Source organism: Manis pentadactyla, chromosome 16, assembly GCF_030020395.1.
Source record: "Manis pentadactyla isolate mManPen7 chromosome 16, mManPen7.hap1, whole genome shotgun sequence".
Lineage (NCBI taxonomy): Eukaryota > Metazoa > Chordata > Mammalia > Pholidota > Manidae > Manis > Manis pentadactyla.
The window spans coordinates 30,637,447-30,659,988 of record NC_080034.1 but is presented as its reverse complement, the minus strand read 5'-3'; the positions used below and the strand labels follow the sequence as shown (position 1 = coordinate 30,659,988).

General features: G+C 45.5%; 1 protein-coding gene across 5 annotated transcripts; it reads left to right on the top strand.

The window, feature by feature from the left end:
• Window positions 1–9,050: 9,050 nt before the first annotated feature.
• LOC118932212 (triggering receptor expressed on myeloid cells 3) lies at window positions 9,051–22,211 on the top strand. Of its 5 annotated transcripts, none has more exons than XM_057494006.1 (6): window positions 9,051–9,338; window positions 11,166–11,519; window positions 13,337–13,399; window positions 14,055–14,106; window positions 15,128–15,224; window positions 15,549–16,706. In XM_057494006.1, exons 1-6 carry the CDS (start codon window positions 9,281–9,283, stop codon window positions 15,678–15,680), a joined length of 756 nt encoding a protein of 251 aa, XP_057349989.1. In that variant the 5' UTR covers window positions 9,051–9,280; the 3' UTR covers window positions 15,681–16,706. The 5 variants fall into 5 exon arrangements, with proteins under 5 accessions (XP_057349989.1, XP_057349992.1, XP_057349991.1 ...); XM_057494008.1 differs by having other exon boundaries at window positions 9,067–9,338; window positions 15,108–15,224; window positions 15,549–15,682; XM_057494009.1 differs by lacking the exons at window positions 15,128–15,224; window positions 15,549–16,706 and adding an exon at window positions 21,769–22,211 and having other exon boundaries at window positions 9,056–9,338.
• The last annotated feature ends 331 nt before the right edge of the window (window positions 22,212–22,542 follow it).

Sequence of the window (22,542 nt, the reverse complement as noted above, 5' to 3'; positions counted from 1 at the left end):
TTCTAGTGGACCTCAGCCGCCCCCAGGGCCTAACGGTTAGTGGAAAAGCACTCCGAGTGCAGAACCCTGGATTCTTATGCCAACCAGACTAACTGGCTTTGTGACTTTGTGTGAGTCGGGAGCCCTCTCTGGCTTCAGTTTTCTTGTCTGTACTCTTGGGAGGGTAGAAAAACCAGAGCTGGATGACATAATCTAGCCCAACAGTTGTCAGAAATATTCTTCCATGTTCCCACTAATCTAACATGCTTTTCTTTTCATATTTTCTTCTAGTCTTTATTTATGTTTATACAAATATTAACATGCATAGTAGGATTACCTTGAGTGTTTGCTTTTGTTTGTTTTTAATACTGATGCATGTACCTTAGTGCAGACCAACAGACTCAGAATTTCTGGAGGTGGGATGGTCTTAGTATTACTACTAAGATATCCAGGAGATTTCTTAATGTACAGGCAAGCCAAGAACCACTAACTTTTCTGCACATGCCTCCTTACAGTTTATTATTAAATGTGAATTTATCTTGAGGATTTATCCTCAAATATTGAATTAACAGAGAAAGAAATGTTCTTCTATGTTCCCAGTAATCTAACATGCCTTTTTTCTCATATTTTCTTCTATTCTTTATTCATGTTTATACATATTTTAACAGAGTAGTAATTCTAATTCTAACCACGTTCATTATTTTCCATGCTAAAACTATTCTTTGATGTTGCTACCTCATCTTTATAACTACAATTTCAATGAAAACCCATTATTTGTATAAGCACTTGACTGTTTTAGACATTTAGATGATTTTCATTTTTGTACTCTTGGTAAGTCAGAGATGAACATATTTTTGCAGGTGTCTTTTTTGTCTTTTTAAAATTTGTTTATTCAAAAGAAATTCCCTTAAGAGAAGTTAAACATTTATATTGCTTTGTATACATATTACCAGATGGTCTTCCAAAAATTGGATGCTATTTGTAGTGTGATCCATAATGAGTAAGTGAGGCACTGTCACTGCAGGTTTGCCTACAAGCACTTGGTATTTAGAAACTATTCCTGCTAAAAAAGGATGTACACTGGTACTGCTTTAATATCTCTGTTACCATGGACTCCGAGCTCCCTGAGGACAGAGGTAATGCTGCTTTTCCCCTTATGGTTGTTTCACTGGCACCAGTCTATGCCTGGTACATGGTAGATGCTCATTAAATCTTTGTGGACTAAATAAAATAAATGATCTAGTGAGAGTCAATGTTCTTTTTTCACTACTTTTATTTTCCAGCATGTAAATTGAGAGCCCACATTCTTAGCAGAAGCTGTACCTCTTTTGTCTATTAACTAATATGAACTATTCAGGAAGCAGAGCCACTGAGCTATGTGAAAAAGAAGTAATTTAGTATAGGTTGCTGTTTGCCCAGGTGATGGAAGAACTGAGACACCCACCTGGGGATGGATGGTGAGGCACCTCATAGGAAGCCACTGGCACCCTGCCTTAGGGTATGTTTCCCAGAAGCAGGCTGTTAGAAAAGTCCGCACCAAATGCTTTAGGAAGTGACCCTAGGTAAAACTGTTAGGGAAGTGAGACCAGGAGGGAAAGAAGTGTAGCAAGGATTTCATAACCAAGCCAAGTCCCACAGAAGATTTTGGCTCAGTACTGCAGAAGAGTACTGGGGACCCACGGGAGGTGCCTGCATCAGGGCTGGGGAGCTGGTGCATTTACACTCCCTCATTCCCAGTCCTTGGCCAGGGGTGGCCCCCAGGGCACATGAATATCCAGGTACTGTGGGAGGCTTGGCAGCCTATGTGCTCACCCAGAGAGGGATACATGCTAGCTCTCAAGAGTGGACACACCCCAGGAGCTCTATGGGTGCAAATATTAAAGGGCTGGGAAGGGACCAGGTGGGGCACTGGCAGGAGACTCTGAGAAGGTAGAGTTAGCAGAGCCCAGAGCTGGGACCCATGGACAGTGGACAGTAGAGCTGGGACCTGGGAACCGGCCCACACTGCTGTGGACACCGCTACAATCACCAGCAGCCACAGAGCTGGTTCCTGGGCCCTGCACTGGTGTCCTGCAGCATGACCAGGCCACCTAGGACAACTAGTTCATGTGATACAGGTGTGGGGAAAATGGAACTTTCTGACCAGGTTTCCCACCTTGCCTTAATAGTGCCCATTGTGTATATAATAAGAGCAATGTTTGCACTTTTATAGGATTTTTACCTGTGGCAAAACCACTGGTTAGTCACTGGATTGCTGGCCCAGGGTAGTAGTAGAAAGGAAGCACCCATTCTCTCCTCTCCTGCATTTCTGGTATGTAACTGGTCAGGTGCCCTGCCAGACACCAGGGATGCACCCACAGAGTTCCTCCTCAGGCAGGAGGGGGCTGAGTGCTTGGGGAGAGAGAAAGCTGAGCAGCCAGGGTTCAGAGCAGGGAGTGCAGCCAGAGAGAGAGAGATAGAGAGTTGGGAGCCATTTGTGAGGGGGTCCTGAGCAGTGCCAGAGAGAGCGACTGATGAGAGGGAGGAGAGACTCAGCCATGAGAGCAAACCCTTTTATTCTCAACTTTATTCCTGCCTTCTTTCAGTCTCATGTAATTTATTGTGAACTTGCCCCAGGCGGGGAACCCCCTCCTCCTGGAGCTACAACAGGACAGGCTGTGAGTGCATTTCAGCATAAAAGGGTCTTTGCCCCTCGCCAATATGATAGTTTTGTGTAAACAAATATGTTGATTTTTAAATGATTGCTTTAGTCCTTAACTGTGCTTGATTCTATTTCCTGGGGACTTCTCTATTATTTTCATTTTATTTAAATCTTTAGTCCATCTTTGGGAGGAGTGTTATTTAGCTGCTAATTCTCCCCTGGACTTAGCCCTGAACCATAGTATAAATTGTTGAAAAATGACTTTTTTTCATACTGCTATGCAAATACTACAAGACTGTTTACTAAACAATCTTTGTCAACCTACTAGGCTGCAATTTCCTTAGACATTAAATTCTTAGGTAACATTAGATCTATATCTGGGCTTCTATTTCCCTAATACCTATTTTTCCTTTTGACCCTGTATCTTATAATATAAATGAGTTGTGCTATAATCTATTTTCATAGCTACTCAGTCTAGCAGACCAAGGTTCCTCACTCACTGTATCCTGTGCTTATGATATCTGCTGACATTTGCCCAGGACTTTTAGAGTCACTTTGCTAAAATTATAAACATTCATGATGGTCTTTTGACAATGATTGGGTTCTTCTGTTTAAAGATGAAGAAACTGAGATGAAGGAGGTCAGGTGACTCTCCCAGGAAGTAGATCATGATGCTGAGAATAGACACCAGATTTCCTTGCTCTGGGACCCCACTCTTCTGCTGAATCTCAGCAAGAGGAACCTAATCAGCCTTCCCTTTCTCTCCGTGCCTCTTCTGGACACGGACCCTGTGCTCTCTGCTAAATGTATTTCTAATGAGTAGTTTTAGGCAATGGACCAACTAAATGCACAGGGCCAGTCAGTATGGGGAAGGTGCTGGAAGGACCTAAGCAGATAAAGGGTGTGAAGGCTTTTGTAAGCAGTCAGGTGTGAGGGAACATCAGTGCCAGCAGCAGTATTTAATCTCCACCAGGGCCTCTGTGATCAACATTGCCCTTCATGTGGTGTGCAGACTCCTGAGTAACAGCCTGGTCTTTACTGTCTTGTGTGCTATCAGGCAGAGGTCATTTGATCCAAGACTCACGAACCCCTGAGATTGACCTCTAACCTCCATCCACATCCATCTGGTAGTTGTACTGGAAGAGGAGCATGAGCAGGTGGGTGGGGCAATGACATGAGTTGAATCTTTCACACAGGTTATTCCCAAGACTCAGGAACCCACCTTCCTGGCCTGCCACCTCCCCTCATTTCACTAATAACCTTGGGTATGTGTTTTGTGCCTTCTGAAGAGAAGATACAGCCCCAAACATGCCCATTCCACCAGCGGCTCAGGTTTGCATTAAGTAGAGCCCAGTGTTTTTTGTTGACACTGTTTTGGGGGGCTATGAGGTACAGAGCGCACAGCTACTAATTCTGCCCTGGTTCTTGTCCTGAGCCATAATACTTAGCCTGACCTGGACAGAACTGCCATCCTGTTCTCCCAGCCACTGGAGTCTTCTTCTCTTCTAGAATCAGATGCTCAGGGTCTCCCTTCATCTGTGGCCCTTCCCCATGCTCCCAGAAAAAGGAGTTGAAAACCATGGAACAAGGAGAAGACGAGACGTCACAGTGAGAATTCCACATCTGGGCAAGAAAAACCAAGTCAACCAGAATGTTGTATCTTGGGAAAATCCTGGGAGGATGAGATAGGATCCAAAGTCTGGGACTGACAGAGACTCTCATTTGTCTGTTGCATGCATTATCGGGGTCCATTTTATACTGGATCCTTGGAATAATCCTGCCATGAAGGCAGAGAAGTGTGTGACCAGAATGAAGCCACATGAGCAATAAGTCAGCTCCTACTGGGAGGAGTAAAAACTAGAGTTCTTTTACTGAAGACCAAGTGCCTGAAAGCCATATAGAATAGAGTAACCACAAGTTCTGCCTCTATCTAAATACTTCTTTTCCTTGTGTCAAATGAGGAGCAGGGATGGTGGGGTGACAAAGTCTCACCAGTCAGGCTTCTGGAGGCTGTCCCCTAATGTGCACCTGGTTCTCTGCTCTGTCTGCCCCTATAATCCCCTTGTAGCTCCCATGCTTACTCATGAAATAGGTGTCCAGGCTCACCTGTGTCTTGCAAACTCCAAAAGATTTACATCAGTATTTTCTGATCTTCTACCTCTTTTGGCTCTAATTGGGAAGGGGCCCCTTTGGTGAGTAAAAGATGATTGGAACTTCCATTCCAATCCAGCATTGGCTGAGACCAGTTTCATCCTAAATTCCTCAGGGGCAAAAACACCTTACCACACACAATCCCTGTCATGGCATGAAACCATAGTCCTCCAATCAGCGTGACTTCCCCCAACTCCCGTGAAGGAAGTACCTTTCATGCTAGGGTTCCATTCTCCCTTTCTGAGCCCGCGTCTGCCACGGTAGGACTTCCTCATCCACTGAGAACTGCTCTGTCTGAACTCTCCAGGTCATGGCACTAACCCCAGTAAGAGTATCTGTGATTGCATTTTGAGTCCATTAGGAGACATATGAAGGGAATTCATGCCATCTGGGTACTCTGGTGAGAGTCTGCTGAGAAGCACTTGGTCCAGAAGCTGTTCGTCTCAGCGCGTCTCTTTTCTGGCCCAAGAGAAACTGAGCAGCTCAGAGGCAGGAACTGCATGGCATGCGGGGTTCGCTTTCTGAGGCTGTTGTCTGGGACCGGCATTTCAGCAGTCCACACTCTGGCCCCGTCTGTGAGGCTGTCGGAGAAGGCCAGGGCAAGAAGGGAAGCTCCGGGAAAGGCAGGGCACTGCAGGGCAGGGCTGCTCAGGTGGACGTCCTCGGACCACTGGCATTAGATTCTCTGGGAGCGTTTGCTTGACACGTAGGTTCCTGGGGCCCCCCGCCCAGACCTACTGACTCATGGCACGTGGCTGTCTCTTGGTGGTTCTCTGGCTTGTCTGGGATAATAAGTCATGCTCCTTACCAAACGCCATGACACATTCATACACACCCTGAGGTAACCAACTGCGTGGTTTAGGATGCTTGTGTGCATGATTTAATTCTAGAATAAGAGGTATTTAAGTCCAGTATTTTAAACTTCCTGAGAAATGATGTACTCTAAATTGTTAGACAAATGGTTATGCTGGATATTCTCCTGTCTGCACCTACAGGCTTGCCCTCCATCCTCTTCCTCCCTGCTCTATGCCAGGAAACCTGACCAATGTGGGCTAACTCAACAGGCAGCCTGGCCCACTAGCTTCTGCTTGGGTTTAGCCAATGGGCAGCATGAAAGGCCAGCAGTGGACGGGAAGAGAATGAGGTCATGGTTTTTCTCCTCTGAGCCTCCTCTCTGTAGAGTAGCATGAGAGGCTGAATTCCTCTATTAAAGGCCCTTTCAAGCCCCGCACCAAACAGCTACTATATCCAAGTCCAGGGACTGCCGTATCCCCATGGCCCCTTTAGGCCTAGAGGTGGTAAAGACTCACCAATGTCACCAGCCTCAGTGTAAATTCTGCCCACACTTTAATCAAACATTTCTTAATTACCCAGTTTCAGTGAGCCACCTATTTCTTACTGGGACCTTATCTGATACAATAGCAGTGTGTGGTTATGTAGGCCTTGGAATTAAACCAGGTTTGAATCCCAGCTTGGCAACATCCTTTAACTATGTTTGATCTTGGGTGGCTTGGTCTCTGGCCTCAGTCTGGAAACATTCCTTTTTGCCTCAATGGACATAATAACCAATACCAGTCATGATTCCTGATGCCAACAGCTGAATGCCATTCTGGCTATCTTAAGCAGCTGTGGAATTTTAAACTATCCATAACTTATAGAGTTGATGAGAAGGCTGGAGGACTGGATTTAGACAATGGCAGAAACTGAGAGAGGATGTGTTACTGGAGATGTGTCCTTGGTCTTGTTGAATGGATGCAGAAAAGCCATTGAGCATTAAGAGTTTATTTTGAGCAAGTTTAAAGAAAAGAGAGAGTCCTCACCTGGAGAGCTGGATACAGTTCTCTGTGTGACCCCTCTCTAGGTGGGGTCACACAGAGAACAATAGGGTGATGAATATTCACTCAGTAAGGTTTCAAAGGGAACAGGTGGAGTCTGAACTGTCACGGCAGGGAAGGTGTGGTTTTTACTATGCTAATAATGGAGAGGTGTGATTTTTACTAAAGTAATGGATTTTGGGGAGAAGTTTGTGTCAATTTCTCTTCCATGTTGGAACTAGCCAGTTTTGCCTGTCCATTATCTATAGTCTCCCTCCACATCCCATGGGAGCAGTTTACACTGAATTTGTAGAATATAAGCAATCATCTAGCTGAATGTTCATGGGCTGAAGTCCTCCTCCCCACTCCCTGCTCATGTCTGGCTATTTACTACTATAACAAATGGACAGCAGAGGCCACAGCTGAGGTTATAGCATGAGATAGTTAAAGGTTCTGATCCCCAATTAGAATTCTGTACCCAATTCCTATGTGTGTTTGGTGGAGGGGTTTTCCACACCAACAAGCAGGTCTTGGACACCAGCTAGGTGTCCTTCAATTCATCTCAATTCTGACACTGTCTACCCAGAGGTAGCATCGGACCCCAAAAGGCTCAGTCCCACAAAACCCCTCTCCCCTGCACCCACTTCAGAAGCCAGTCACAGCACAGTTTCCATAGGGACCAAGCCACCGTAGGGACCAAGGGTGGGCTGCCCCAAGATGTGCCATTGTGACGTGCAGATAATTTTGAGCTGAAAAACCATCAAGGCACAAAAGACTCAGGAAGATACTGTGAGCTGCCCAGCCCCACACAACAGCATAAGGAACTTAGATGGAGGAACTGCTCCAGAAGAAGAGCCGTTGCCACAGCAACTATATTATAATGTAAACTAGGGGTGTTAGGGAGGACGTGACATGTTAAAATTCCTCTTTTATACCCTATTGTTTCTGTGTGACTCATCAAGTATTTTGTTTGCCAAACATTTGCTTTTTTCATATTCCTGTGAATTACTTCCCTTGTCCTTTGAAGCCTCAGATCCCTTCCCCCTTCTTGGTTCTGGATAACAGATGTGTCGCATTCACCCTATCTTGGAACCCATGTCTGTAGCTTTCCCATATGTATGTAATTAAACTTTGCTTTTTTTTCTCTTGTTACTCTGTCTCATATCCATTTGATTCTTAGACCAGCTAGAAGAACTTTGAGACGTAGAGGAAATATCTTCCTCCCCAGCACCACCAAGCACTCACCACAATGGTATTCCTAGACTCTCAGTGTTTAAACTGCCTGTGTGTAAGTCATCTCCATCTGGCCCTGAACCTTGTAGTACACCCTTAGAATCCAGAATCCTGGGCAGAATCTTACATTTGGCCAAGCTTAGGCCAAGTCACATGCCTGCCACATAAGTGCCAAGGCGAAGGAGCAGGAAAGATACCTGCCTCCATACTCAATAGAAGGAGAAGCAGAGACCCATACATTGGGGAATGTCCCCCAAATGGGAAAGGTATTGGACACTGGAGAGTGTGGGTAAAATAGTGCATCTCCATATCAACAGGTGTTTCCAAGGGGTGAAGAGAAGTAGTCCATCTCCATTTCAATAGGTAATTACAAGTGAAGCTAGGGCACATCTGGACCAGAGAGGTTGGGTGGGACCCCATTATCTGCAGCTGGGTCATGAGAGATACGAGTAAGCTAAGGTGGATGACTGCTTGTAAGAAATAAACAGGTTTCTCCCACTTTATTTCTCTCTCTGACTGATTTTGGTTCAATGGTATTTTGCCCTGGGATTTTCCCCCTGGAGTTACAAGAGCCAAAAGATGGCAAATATCCATTACACAACTTTCCAGAGCTGAGAGGATTAAGAGAGTAACTTGAGTAAAGCACCTGGCACAAAGTAGGCTCCAGTCCGAGGTAGGTTCTCCTTGTACTATTACATTTGTAGCCCCCAGGCCTGTGGCTACGGGAAGCACACACACAGGCAGAGTTCCGAATGTCTCAGGGCCCACCGACCTCACACGGAGCGCGTGCAGGCATTGTCTATTTGCACCACTTGCCTCAGAATCACCTGGGACTCTAGTTAAAATGCAGATTCCTGGGCCCTCCGCGGACCTACCAAATCAGAATTCTGGGAATGGAGCCCAGGCATGTGTTTTTTGGCCAAGCTTCCTGAGTGATTCAGCCACATGCCCGCACTTGAGAACCGTGGTGTGGAGTAAGATGAAGGAGGCTCATCAGGAAGGTTTGAACTGGGCCTTGAAGGCATGCCGGATCTGGGCACACAGTATCATTCCAGGCAGGGAGATTGGCAGGGGGGCTTGCAGGATGTAGTGGTCAGAGGTCATTGGTAAGAACATTGCTGTGGCCTGAGGAAGTGAGTGGAGCAGAGGTGGGACATCAGATGGGCGGCATTGGGCTGCTGTGGTGGAGAATGGGGAGCTATCGAATGTTGCCCAATGCAGCTGTGACGTAAGGAAAGCAGGAAGGAAGATGTCCCAAGGACAGTGATCTCTCTTTTCTCCTTCTTCTGCCTTTTTTTCTGAGCTGCTTCTTCTCATCACACGCCTTCAGGGTTTCTTAACTGCAAAAGAAGAGTCAAGCCTCTTAGGGAAGATGGAAAACACCCATGTAGGGTAACATTTTCCACCAACTAGAAGAGGTCCTGGGATAACCAATCCCACCGGATCCAGAAAGCGGGATAGAATGGAGGGTGCAGGGCCCTGGGGGTGGCCATGCCTACTGCTGCTGCTCAAGGTCTCAGGTAAGGAGAGGCAGAAAGAGGGATGTAGACGCCTCAGGTGGTCTACCTCTATCCTGAGAGGTCTGAACCTACTTAAGAAGGGTGTATCTCACTTCTTTAGGAGTGGCTAGAATAGGATCAGGTTATGTGCTAGAGACAGAAAAAGGAAAAAGAAGGTAAGAATGCAGACTGTGCTAGTTGGCTGTGTCTCATCAGGGGCTGAGCAATGAAAAAGAAGCTGGAAGTTTCTCTAGTGCATCTTGAAGTTGAGAAAATTGCGTGAAGTCAACCAAAGGATCTCTCATCTCTATGCCAATATCCTGGAGATGTGAAAAAAGTGTAAGGCAAAGTCTTCCCTTAAAAGAATCAGGCACTGAGGTAGAGGAGGTATTAGTAGAGAAAAAGGTAAATAATAATAAAAGGGCCAACTAGCAACATGAAGGCAAGAATACAGTGGAAGTCACTCTAGCGAGGCACAGAGAGTGTGGAAAAGAGGTTAAGGGTTCTGGAGTCAGACAGAGCTGGGTTCAAATCCTATCTCTGCCACTTTCTACATATGTGACCTGAAGAAGTTCTCTCACCTCTCTGAGCCTCAGTGTGCTCATTTGAAATAGTACCTACTCAGAAGTATTCATTTGTAAATGGTTAGCCTCAGAGTTAAACAGCAAACTGACATAAAATGCTTAGCTCCGTACTTAGGGCACAGTAAGTGCTTAATAAAACTTATGGTGGGCGGTGATGATGATGATGCTATAATGAGGTGAAGGGTGGTCAGTGGTATTGAGGGTCGGGGGCAGACAGTGATTAGTGCCAGCTGGAGCTGGAACTGCTCAGGTAGACTACCCAGTGGGACCCAATGGGAGGGATATAGGTGGAGGAGAGTGGGATGAGCATTCAACTTGGGGACACCAGGAGTTAATAAGAGTGCCATGTGCCTGGAAGCAAGAGTTATGTCTCAGGAAAAAAGTAGAATAGAATATGGGCAGTAAAACTGGTTAAGTTCTCTTCTAATTTTTTTACCCTTTTTATCATGAAAAATTTCCAGTCTACAAATATAGAAAGAATAGCCACCATGAACTCATCATTTAGATTGAAACATTTAACCATGATTGATATTTTTCTTTATTTGCTCCATATATGTATATAGTGCTGATATATACCACATGTATCTATATACATATATATGACATATATATATCATATTACATATATATGCAATGTTAATCTTAAAAATAAAACTGTCAGTTATTTTACCAGCAAAAAATGGTTTTATTCAGGAATAGCAGAGAATTGTAATTTGAGACATGCAAGCTATGGCAAAACCAAAGGCAAGTCTGGAGAATGAAGGAGAGGAACATTATTTTATAGAGGAAAGGGGGCTTTGGGAGGAGCTCTTGACAGAAAGTCCATTGGAGTCAACTGGGAAGTTTAGAGTGTAGTGGCTTTTCGCAGCCTGAGTTGTGACAGTCTCTCATTGGTTGGGCTGTTGCTGGGTGAGGAGAAATTCTTCCTTCCTCCTGCTGGGAAGAAAATCATAGGCTTCTTCCTGTTGGAATGCAAGATACCTTTTTTTCTGCTGGGGTCTGCAATTGAGAACAGGGGTAGGGGATGAGGGCTTTCCCTCTGGCCTCCTGACTCTATGTTAAATGAGGTTTCCTTTTTAAATTTTCACAATATAAAATGGCTGAACCACTTCAGAATAATTTACAGAAACCCTACATTATGTCTAAATGCTTGATGGAGCTGCTAATACTCTTGATCTGTGATCTTTTATCTACAGTGTGGTCTGTGGACGTTGGGGTGGTGGACAACATTTGCTCAGTGAAGCCCTTTGCCTTCTTGTTCTAGGATTCCAAGCTGTAGATGAAGAGGAGAAACAAATATACCTACAAGAAGGAAGAAATCTGACCGTGTCCTGTGTTTACAACATCATGCTCTTCTCCTCCAGCCTGAAGGCTTGGCAGCGGGTGGAGAGCCAGGGCCCTCCAGAGACTCTGGTGCGCACGAGTACTAGAAACCTAAGCCTTAACCAGGCCCGGGCCGGGAGATACCTGCTGGAGGATAGACCCAGCGATGCCGTAATGATGGTCACCATCACAGAGCTCCAGCCTCAGGACTTGGGGCTGTACCAGTGTGTCATTTACCTTTCGCCTCAGAACTTCCATCTTCTGCTTCCTCGGATACGGCTGACACAATACGAAGGTGAGCAGCAGCAAGACCTGGACAGGGAAGGGATTTTACAGAGGCTGACCTTCTTAGCCACATCTGGGGCCCCATCTGCCATGAGGGCTGCTTGGAGAGATAGCCCAGAGTCAGGGGAAAAGCTCTAGAAGGGAAGTCAGTGCCCCTGGGCCTGCCATGCTCTCGCTTCGTAACTTCGAGAAAGTCATAGCTCCTCTCTGGGTCTCAGTTTTGTCACCTGTTAAGAAAGTTGGACTAGATGATCTCAAAAATCCTCTTTCTCTATGACAGAGAACCTGCTAGAAGAACCAAATAACTGAGCATCGATTATGTGCCAAACATTTAGCTTGCTAATTTCTCTGCTGTGGAATAAATGTGGCTGTCTCATTGTAAGAGGGAGGGAGGCGCAAAGAGGCTAAGATATTGTGTCTTTCAGCAGATTCATGGTGCAGCTGGGATCCTACAGAGACCCATCTGATTTGATTGTCCTTGGTGAACCCTGGGAATGGGCCCTGTTTGGCCAATAAAAAGCAGTCCCTTTTCTCAAGGGATTTAGAAAGTAGCAGATGAGAAATGGATATTGGAGAGCAAAATGAAGGGCCTTTCGCTGATCTTGAGTTGTTTCTTGCTGGAGGGGGCACCGCCAGTTCTCACCGTCTTTTATTGGAAAGCCTGGTTATCCATGTGGGGAGGCAAAGTGAGGATGGTAGAGCCCTGTGCATCTGCCTCGAGCTTCTCAAAAAACCTCCTTTTGCACCAACGAGTTGGAGAGGCATCCACCATGCATATCTTGTCTGCTTCCTGCTAACCTGAATATGTGACTATCAGGACTTGGCTGGGCTTAACTTGAACTTTACAGTATCTGGAAATAAAGACCAAGCAAAATGACAGTAGCATAGGCAGGACTGTAGGGAAGCTACTGAACCCACATAACACAACTCAATCATTCCCCCATACTTTAGAAACATCCAGGACTGCCCAGTAATTCACAGGCTGGTTACAAAGGATCTATGCAGTCAGTTAAACAGCTCCACTGCCCTCTAGTCAGGAATGTTTTATTAATCGGACTATGTATCTATTCACTGTGGAAGTCCTAAAACCATTGTGCTTTACAGAGGTAAGCAGGGCTGTCACAGGGTAATGGGAAGTGCTCTGGCCTAGGTTTCCATTCCCTTTCTACCCGGAGCACACTCAGTGACTTTGAGGAAGTCCCTCACCCTCTTCTAGGCTTTCCCCACTGTGACATTCAATGGCTACAGTTCTCTGCGTTCCTCTGAGTTTATTTACTGAGTTCAGAGAAACAAAGGCCTTATATTTTGCATTTGGCAAAACTGGTCCACTTCCAGGTATGGGTAGACAGCTTGGGCCCACCAGATCTGAATCCATCACTCAATAGTTGCCTGGCTCTTTAACTCAAATCTTAATAAAGACAACAAGAAAAATAACTGAGGACAGCCCATACTATTGCAGGAGAACTGTGTACATAATTATTTTCATCAAATTACAAATAACAGGCAGCAGAATTTTGACAGAAGCTTCGTATTGCTTTTCTCTAGTAACTGGAGAAAACTTTAGGTGAATGTGGCTAAGGGAGCTGAGTCTAGTACAGATTGTTCCTGCCTGAAGGAACTAGTGGTCATATGGGGAAACAAGAATATAGTCCTCTGCAAAGGATACTTGCCATAACTACAGAGGCTGTGTAGAGACGAAAGAGCAGTCAGGAAAACAGTGAATGGAGAAGGTTTCTTTCTGGGGTGGTGTTGGGCCTGCCTGGTGATAAATGGACCCCCCCTCCATGGATTTGGGGATCCTTTTTTATTTTTCTTTCACTTTTCCAGGTGGGGAAGGGCATGGCAGTGCTGGACCACAGAGAGAGACTTATAATAAGACGATATTTGGAGGTGAGGGATGTTGTTCACCCAACCCCACTGTAGGAAGAGAGGATTGAAATGGGAGCTTAAGGGGAGAGAAGGTACGCTGTGGAGGACAGGAGAAAGGTTCCCTGCTTACTGCACAAGCTCCATAATGGGTGAGAAGCAAGAACATAGGGCCCTGTTGTGGCATGGTGAATGGGCCATTTGACTGTGGTAGGCTGGGTGGAAAATTAGGCCAGGCTCTGAAGGCTGAGACCAGCAAGATAGCAGAGAAACACACAGGAGTGGAGTCAGGAGACATGAGTCCCAGTGCTGGCTCTGCTGCTGTCTATCGAGTGACCTTGGGCAGTCTTTGTCCACCCTGTTCCTTGGAGGTTTGGACTGGATGGTGTTGAATGCTCCTTCTGCCTTTGACCTTCTGGGATCCTGTGAACCTTTCTCCCATTAACAGAGTACAGGCCCATGATAATGAACTTAGAAGAGGGCTGTTTAGCATGTAGGAGAGGAAAAATTGTTCCAAACATCTTGGATGTCCCTCCCCTGCTCAGATTAAGTCAGCCAGTTTGAGCAGGCAGCCTGGCAAGCTCAGGCTATGCTATCCCATCTTCGTCAAGCATAATCCAGGCACCCAGCAGGAGCCCAGTAGGAGTTGAGGTCCTAAAGAGCTTTTTACCTCTTCCAGAAAATGGCACCAGCTCAAGAAATCCGACTCCAAAAGGCAATCCGGACTCAGGGTGAGTCGTGTCTGAATGAGAGTTGCCACACAGAGGTCAAAGCAAAGCAGAGTTATCACTTGGGGACCACCTGGGACCCCCAGTTCATGCCCCGAATGAGAACTCCAAAGGGCCAGGCTGGACCACATGGAGGACTTTATCCTCCAGACAGGCCAAGGGAGTCTAGAACCCCAGCAGGCGGAATGACCTTTGCTTCTATTTCTATCCAGAAGCCCTAGTGCAAGCCTTGGGTGTTATTACTTCAACGCAGCCAAAGTCTTAGCCACCGGCCCCAGAGGAAAGGAACAGGGGGGTTGGGAGCTAAGATCATACAGGCATGTTAGAGCCCTGCCAGTAATGCATCCCCTGAAAACGTGGCCCAGGTGTGAACGGAATCTGAGCAATCAGCAGCCTCTTCCTTGGAGTTAAGTAATGGGATCAACAGAAGTCCTTCCCCACTCAGAGCTGCTAGGGAGTGATGGCCAGAGGTGGGTATCAAGGGGTGGGTATCAGAGAGTGCCACCTGGAGGAGGAGAAGCTCTAAATGTACGAAAGGGGTGGCATTCCATGCCAGGAGCAGTGGGTGGGAATATGTGCCTGTAGTGTGTTGGACACAAAGGTAGACAGTTGGGTTAAGTGGAGAGGAGATGGTAAGGTTAAAGCAGGACCTTAAATTCAGATTGCAGAGAGCCTTGAATGCCATGCAGTCATGTGCACTTTGTCTTGTAGGCAGTGGAGAGCATGAAGGGCTTTCTCTGGGCCCCTTGAGTGGAAGAGTAAGGGTCTCGGTGCAAAGGGGCCCAGTAGCTGTGTGCAGGAGGGATTGGAAAAGGGAGGTAGTAGAGGCAGGAGATGGAATAAATTCCTTTAGGGTAAAGACAGGGTTGAGGATCATGGGAAGAGCAGAGGCCCGTCTTCAAAGGGTGTAAACTCCTGCTTGGCTGCTTTCATGGCCAGGAGGCTGGGAGCAGGCTGAGCCTCAGAGCAGCGCACTCAGCAGACACCCGCCCTTTTGGATTCAGGATGCTTGCCCCTGACTCAGGCCTGCAGGTGCTGGTTATTGTTCTGACATGTGGATTCATCCTGAACAAAGGCCTGGTGTTTTCAGTCCTATTTGTCCTTCTCCAGAAAGGCCTCTGGTAAGTGGGAGACGGGGCCAGGCTTGGGTGGATGAATGAGGGGACACAGACACAACTGTAGAGGGACCATCTCCCAGGGGCTCCCCAGAACTGTCCCTGACTTTCCTCACGTTTCTGTTCAGGAGTCCTTGGGCAGGAGGCAGGGCCAGCCCCAGGAACCATGTGAATGGGGCTGGGCTGGGCTCCCCAGGACGGTGGGGGGACGGGGTGAGGCTTTTTGCTGCTTGGCCTTCCATTCTTTTCTTAGGAGGAGTGGGGAGACTCAAGCTGGGGCTGGCATGGATGGATCGTTTTCAAATACTGTCCATTTCTCTCACTCCTCAGGTGAGGCAGCCTCTTAACGAGCCCCCAGGCCAAGGCAAACCCAGGGAAGCTGCAGACTCACCTGCGGAGCCACAGGCATGCCCTCCTCCCCCAGCACATTTCACATTCCATTCTCCATTCGGTGGGAAATAAAAGGCTTCCTGTACTTCTTCTGTGGGATTTCTGCCCAGCCCCTCTCTTACCCAGAGGGGATGGAACAGTAACAAGCAGCCAGGTGTGGAGAGTGGGGTAGAAGGAGGGGGGCGGAGTAAGCAGAGGCCAAGGGAGTGACAATCGATTTCTGCTTTAAATGCAACACCTGGGACTCACAAACTATGGCTCAAATGAACCCAATATTCATTTCCTTCCTGCTGTTCAGACTTGCTCTGCTGGAGACTTTTGGCAAAACCCATCACTCTTCCGGTCATTTAAAAAAAATAGACTTTATTGTTTAGAGTAGTTTTAGGTTCACAGCAAAATTGAGAAGACAGTACAAAGGTCCCCTGTAGTCTCTGTCCCTACACACGTGCAGCCTCCGCCACCAACATCGTGCCCCAGGGCAGTTTGTCACAGATGATGAACTATGTGGACATGTCATTATCACCCAAAGCCCATAGTTTACACCAAGGTTCACTCTTCATTCCGTGGGTCTGAACAAGTGTATAGTTACAAGTACCCACCACTGTAGCACCGTACAGAGTAGCTTCATGCCCTAAAAGTCCTCTGTGTTGCACCTATTCACCCCAACCCTTCTATTCATTTTTAAGCAGTAAAAAGTTCATTCTAAAAGTAGCTTCAGTTCAGTTTGGGAAAAAGGGTTTCATTTAAAATGAAATCTCCAAAGCCTCTAGATTTGTCACCCTATTAGAAGACAGAAGGGTACAGGTCGGTTTTCCTGTCTTCGCCATCAATACTTTCGGTTGCAGCTTCTGACTCCTCCAGGCCTGAGCAACGGAAAGGGGAAGAGGAGAACGAAGGGAGCAGGCAGAGTCTGACCTAGCACTGATCTGAGGATTGGTGGGTTTCTCTCCACGCCTGCTGTGGGCTCCACCCCTGTCTGTCACCTGCCATTTCTTTGACACAAGCAACTGTGTGTGTCTTTTGACTGGTCGCTTCTGACTTCCCCTTCAGTCTCTGAGCATTGGGTGGGGGAGGGGGGCAGAACATGCCACCTGAGAACATTGCCTCTTTGGCATGAGGATTATTTTGAGAAACATCAGACGCAGGAAAAGCCCTGAAAACAGAGTTAACCTTTTGTGAAGGAAAGTTACATTTATGAAGGAAATCTCCATTTGTAAGCATGTCTCCCTCTCTGTACCAGTAAGAGAAGGATGACTTTAAGCCACGGGAGAATCTTATGAGTGGAGAATCTTATCACCACCTTAAACCTGCATGAACAACTTTATCCTTGTTTATCATGCTTTTCCTGGTTATCTCCCCATACTGGCTTCCCTACTCCTCTTTTGTCTTTAGCTGAAGATGACATTTAAACTGGAGTTCTGAGCCATGCTGGGAAATTACTAACTTTTTTTCCTGGGTATCTCCCATGTGTACATAAGGGATATATGTTAATAAACTTCTGTTGTTTTTCTCTTGTTAATCTGTCTTTTATTACAAGGGTCTCAGTCAAGAATTCACAAAGGTAGAGGGAAAATTACTTTTCCTCTCCTGCATCAGTCATTTTCCAGCTTCCTTCCTCCCAACTCCCTCCATTCTCAGGCAGCCTTTTTGGACACTATCTGTGACAACCCATGCGGGCAGTCTCACATCTGGTCTGTGAGAAATACCCACTTCATTCACCCCAACAGATTCATGGAGCCCTGGTGGGGACCCATAAGCCACCTTTGCTTCTTTCCACCATTGGGACAGCTAGTTACCAGAAGTCTCTGCTATTAAGCTCTGAGGCTTGAGTCAATGTAGTCCAAGAGGAGGGGATTCCCCACGCAGGGCAAGTTCCCTATCAACCATGGAAACAAGGGCTCAGAAGTTGGGAATGAAAGGGCTTATTCTCATGGCTCTGTCTCCCCTCACTCACACCAGCAGCTCTTTCCAGCACCACTTGGGACGCCCTCTCGCATGGCTCCCAAGCTCTCGGCTCCCAAGGTTTCTGCTCCCGAGCTCTCTTGCTTCCAAGCTCTCTCTCCATCCCTGCCCATACTGTCCCGCCTCCTTCCCACACTGGGAGAAACTCTGTGAGTGGGTCACTGGTGACTGGTGGGCGCCTGGCCAATTACATACCAGGAACAAAGGGGAGAATGGGTGATTCCTCTCCACCCCTGCCCTGGACTGGCAATCCGTTGCTGGTGAACATCCCATAAATGTACAAACATGCTCTTATTATATACACAGTGAGTGCTATTAAAGCCACGTGGGAATCCTGGTAAGAGAGTTCCATTTTCCCCACAGTCAGACACCAGTCTTCCATGTCTCTCAAACTGCCATGGACATTAAACAAGCTCCCCAAGTTGTGACCTTGAAGTTTCTTTCCCTACGCTGGAGGTAAGGGGCATAGGACACCAAAACTGTCTCCAAAAATCCTCTCCTAATCTTCAAAATCCCCACAGCTTTGTACCCTTGATGCGGGTGAGGCATAGATATCGTTTTGTACATTCCACACTGGTCTCCCATTGCAGTCTGGAGCATGACGTGTGTTTCTTAGGACTTGCTTCAAGTCAAGATTCAGTTGCAGACAACAAAATCCAATCTACCTATTTTAAGTAGAAAGGTAGTTTTTAAATAGAATATTAAAGGATTTACAGAATCAGATCTTCCTCTGGGCTGCTGGGAATAATTCATTGCTACACTACAGGGGCCACTAACCCTGAAGAACCAGGAAACTTTTCAAATGAGCAAGTTATCAGCATAGCTTCTGGTTCCAGAACCACCCCATCCCCACCACAATGGATGCCTTGTGCATCCAGCAACATGGAGGCCTTTCTTCCCACTCAACTCAGTTCCAAATTCAAGCCTCACACCAATGTATTTGATTGCTGGGGTCTAAATCATATCTGGAACCCCAGCTGCAAGAAAATCTGAGAAGTGATTTTGCAGACATTTTACTAGAGAAAGGCCCATGAGAAGGAGGCAGGATGGAAGCTGGGTAAGTCCACAGCATCTGCCCAGACAATCTCAGCTAAAACTGAGGTTGAAACAGTTCAAATTTTAAAGTTTTATTGTTGTTTTACTGTCAATGAAAGACAAATTAAGGGAAAAACAATCAATCATTCTTTGTTGTGTTATGGCAAACACATCTGTTGGTCTACTCTAAAGTTGTGTTATAATAATAAGTTCCTATTTACCAAAAACAATATATTGGATATGATTATGTGCTACGTATCATCCTGATGGCATAAAAAGATACAGACACAGAAAAGAGATACCTGTTTTTCTGTTGTTCCAAAATGTATGGTACTTTTCTTGAAAACTTCAGTACACTAGAGAAAATGACTGCTATCTTCCATCATAAAATATTTACTTTATTCCTGGGATGCTAACATGATCATTAACTGATCAGTGACATTGGAAAGTTCAGTTTCCATGCAGTCACCTAAGTGAGAATAGTTCCATTTTAGCATCCTGTAAATGGAGAGTTTCAAGATATCATAAAATCAGAAATATTTGCTTTTGGAATCCTTTTGTATGGGGGTTGGTCTTCAGGACCAGGGTCCTCTTTGGGGCTTGAGGAGAAGTGTCATTTCATTGTCTTTTCTTTGCCTCCATGGTTGTCAAGAGACTGTCACTATCTCAGGACTGGGCCTCTTCACTGAGTTGATCTTGTTACAGTCGAATGTCCCTGCCCATCTCCTGTAGTCAGGCTCCTCCAGCCCAATTTTTCTTCCTACTTGAATACTCCTACACCCACACACTGTTTCGATTTTGGATAAGCCAGTTCCTCTTTGGATAGCCAGGCTGGGCCTAAATCTTCTCATTTATGTTGGGAAGTAACACTTACCTATAGGATAGATCAGGTTAATTGCAAACAAAGAATGTGAACATGGTTTGTTTTTGTTTTTGCTTTTTAAATTTAAGATGCTCAAGTGCCCAAAACTGAGTTGACAGACTCCTTATTCCATGGCACACAGTCATCCATGGGAATAACTTCAATACACATTTGGTTTGATGTGGTTTTTATTTTTCCTGTTTTCATCTCCTAGTTACACTCCCTACCCTTCTCCACAAAGGCATCCTCTTAATGTGTTTAATGTTGTGTCCTTGCAATCTATCGTCCATATGTTTGTTTATTTACATTTGTGTAGATCCTTGAAAATATATTGAATTGATTTTATGTGCTTTATTTTATACAGATTTCATTCTATGGTATAAAAAGGGCACATTTCAGTGGAAAACTGCATTGTCTCTAGCACACTCTTCCTTGTGTTCTCTGATTCTGATTCTATGACAGCTATTTTATAATTCTGTAAATTGGAGACATGCAAATTCCATCCCATCTTCCTTTCCCTGCAGTGGGAGAAAAAATAAACAAAAACTGGCTTGTCTCCTCATGCAATTCATCTCAACAATCCTTTATTCCATGTACATTTATGCTTCTTGACTTCTCTTTCTAATCAGTTCTAACATCTGCCTAGTTCACTCATTCAGGATGCATTAAATGAAATCTTTAACATGTTTATTTTTATCTGTATGAGAGTCATGATTTAACCTTTTTTTGAAAACTGTAACTATTGATAAATTTTCACTCGGTATTGTGCTCTGAGACTGTCTTTGTCACTATATGTAAATCAAAATCCTTGATTTTTTTTTTTTTTTTACTTCTCTTTAGGATTCCATACAATGTGTTACATTGTAGTCTTCCACTCCCCTAGTGATGGACAGCTAAGTTGCTTCAACAGTTTACTGCAAAAAACAAACAAGCCAAAACCAAGAAAAACAAAAAACAGAGTTTTGAAATAAACATCTCCATTCATGGTCCTGGAGGACCCATATAAGACTTTTTTCTAGGGTACAAACATAAGCAGCATAAGGCCAAATGGACCAAAGGATCGGGAATAAATCCACACATGGACCTGATTACCATAAAATGCCTCTGATTTAGGAGGAAAGGTGAGTCTTTCCAACACATGGTGATGATGTATAGGACAGTCACACAGAAGGAAAAAAAAGGCTTCTACCCTTGTCTCACACAATACACAAAATTAATTCAATATGGGTCATAGACCTAAATAGAGAAGGTATAAACAATACGGCTTCTGGAAGAAAACAGAAAATTTGACCTTAGAGTAGGCAAAAATTTCCTAAACAGAACACAAAAATAGTCACCATGAGGGAGAATGCATTCAGGAGTGGAACTCTGGGTGTAGGATGGTCACAGATTCCACGTAGAAGCTGCAGATTGCTCTCCGGAAAGCTGGGCCATTCCTCCCGGCACGGCTGGAGTATTCACTCTTTCTCATGCATACGGAGTCTTTTCCAACTTTCTACTTCCTACCAGTAGGATAAGTAAAAAGTACCACCTCAATGTCTTAAAATTAGTATTTCTCTGATAACTAATGAGGTCAAACATATTTATGGGCTTACTAGGATTTTTCCTGCACTGTATCATCTACTTCTGACCGTTTTTCTGCTCGATTTTCTTTCTTCTGCTTGCTGATTTTTGATCCTCTTGATTTGGTTAGATATTAACTCGCGGTCAGTTTTAGACCCTGCAAATACCTTCTCTCAGTCTCTCATCTGTCACTAGACAAGGCCCGGCTGAGGCCAAGGCCCACGGGTTTGACTGCGCAAGCCACAGTGGGCTGCTTTTAGATTTAGACAGCTTATCACTTACCCAGGCAGCGAAAGGAAGGTAGCCAAAGCTGCCAGCTTCCTGGGGTCCTTGTCCCACACACCAAAACAAGGGGACAGGTCACCGCTGCGTGAGTCGTTGAGACCCCATTGCTGAGGAGCCCACGTGTGATGACTGCTGCTCAGTGGGCTTAGAGTCTGCAGCTCTACTCTGAGGGGTCAAGCCTCATCAGAACATGGGGGTGATGAGAAACTGTCTCCTGGGGGAGATGGGGAGGGGAAGGGGGAGATGGCACAGGCTTCCCACCCTCTTCCCAGAAGATCAAGGACATTCTGCTGTGACTCAGATTAGCTGTCAAGTCTCTGCCTGGGTGGCTTCCGTGGACACATGCAAGACGGCCAGAGTGGCGTGCATTGGGGAACTGTTCCCTGACGTTGATTTCGTCTACAATATCCTTTGTTTGTAAAATAACTTTCCTGTCATTTTTTCTTTTTTTAGAATTGAAACCATCTATAACCACAGACCTGAGAACTGAAACCACATCTTACTGTCCATATTGACATGGCTTTGCTATGCCACTGTCCCAGTTAGTGTTACTTTCCATTTCTGGGAGTTTTTCTGCCCAGACAAATGGTTGAATTGTTTGTTGGAGAAACTTCTGGAAAGACCCATCTACTCTAGAATGGAAAGCATCAAGAAACAGTTTGCACCTCAAGGTTGTTTGAATTCCTGCCTCAGGATCCTCCAACTTGCTGTTTCTGCCAATCCTGGATGATGGTATTGCAACCCTTCCCCAGTCCTGATCCAACCCCTCCTTGGAAGACCTGCCTTAAACCAACTACTAAAAAAATTCTGACCTTGCCTTCCTCCGGGATGCTCCCACAGCTCTGCAGGACGCTGCCTTCCCTGACCACCTTAAGCAATAAACAGCTTGTCCTTAACAGCTTGTGTTGGTGATATCGGGAAACCAGCGTTGAACAGTATAATGAAACCCAGGCATTTTCCCCCTGTGACTTATGTTTTGGGGTCTTATTTAAGATGTCCTTCCTAATCTGAAGCACAATAATATTTTGAGTATCGTCTTTAAGACAATATACAGGGATATTCTTATCTATTAGCTTCTGTCAGCTTTACAGTTTTGACATTCACTAAGACCATGCAACAAAGATCTTTGTTATGAGGGGACAGGTTAGAGTTCACTTCAGTCATTTAGAGCTGTATTATCAAATATGCTAGCCACTAACCACAGGTTGCAATTTACAACCATACATC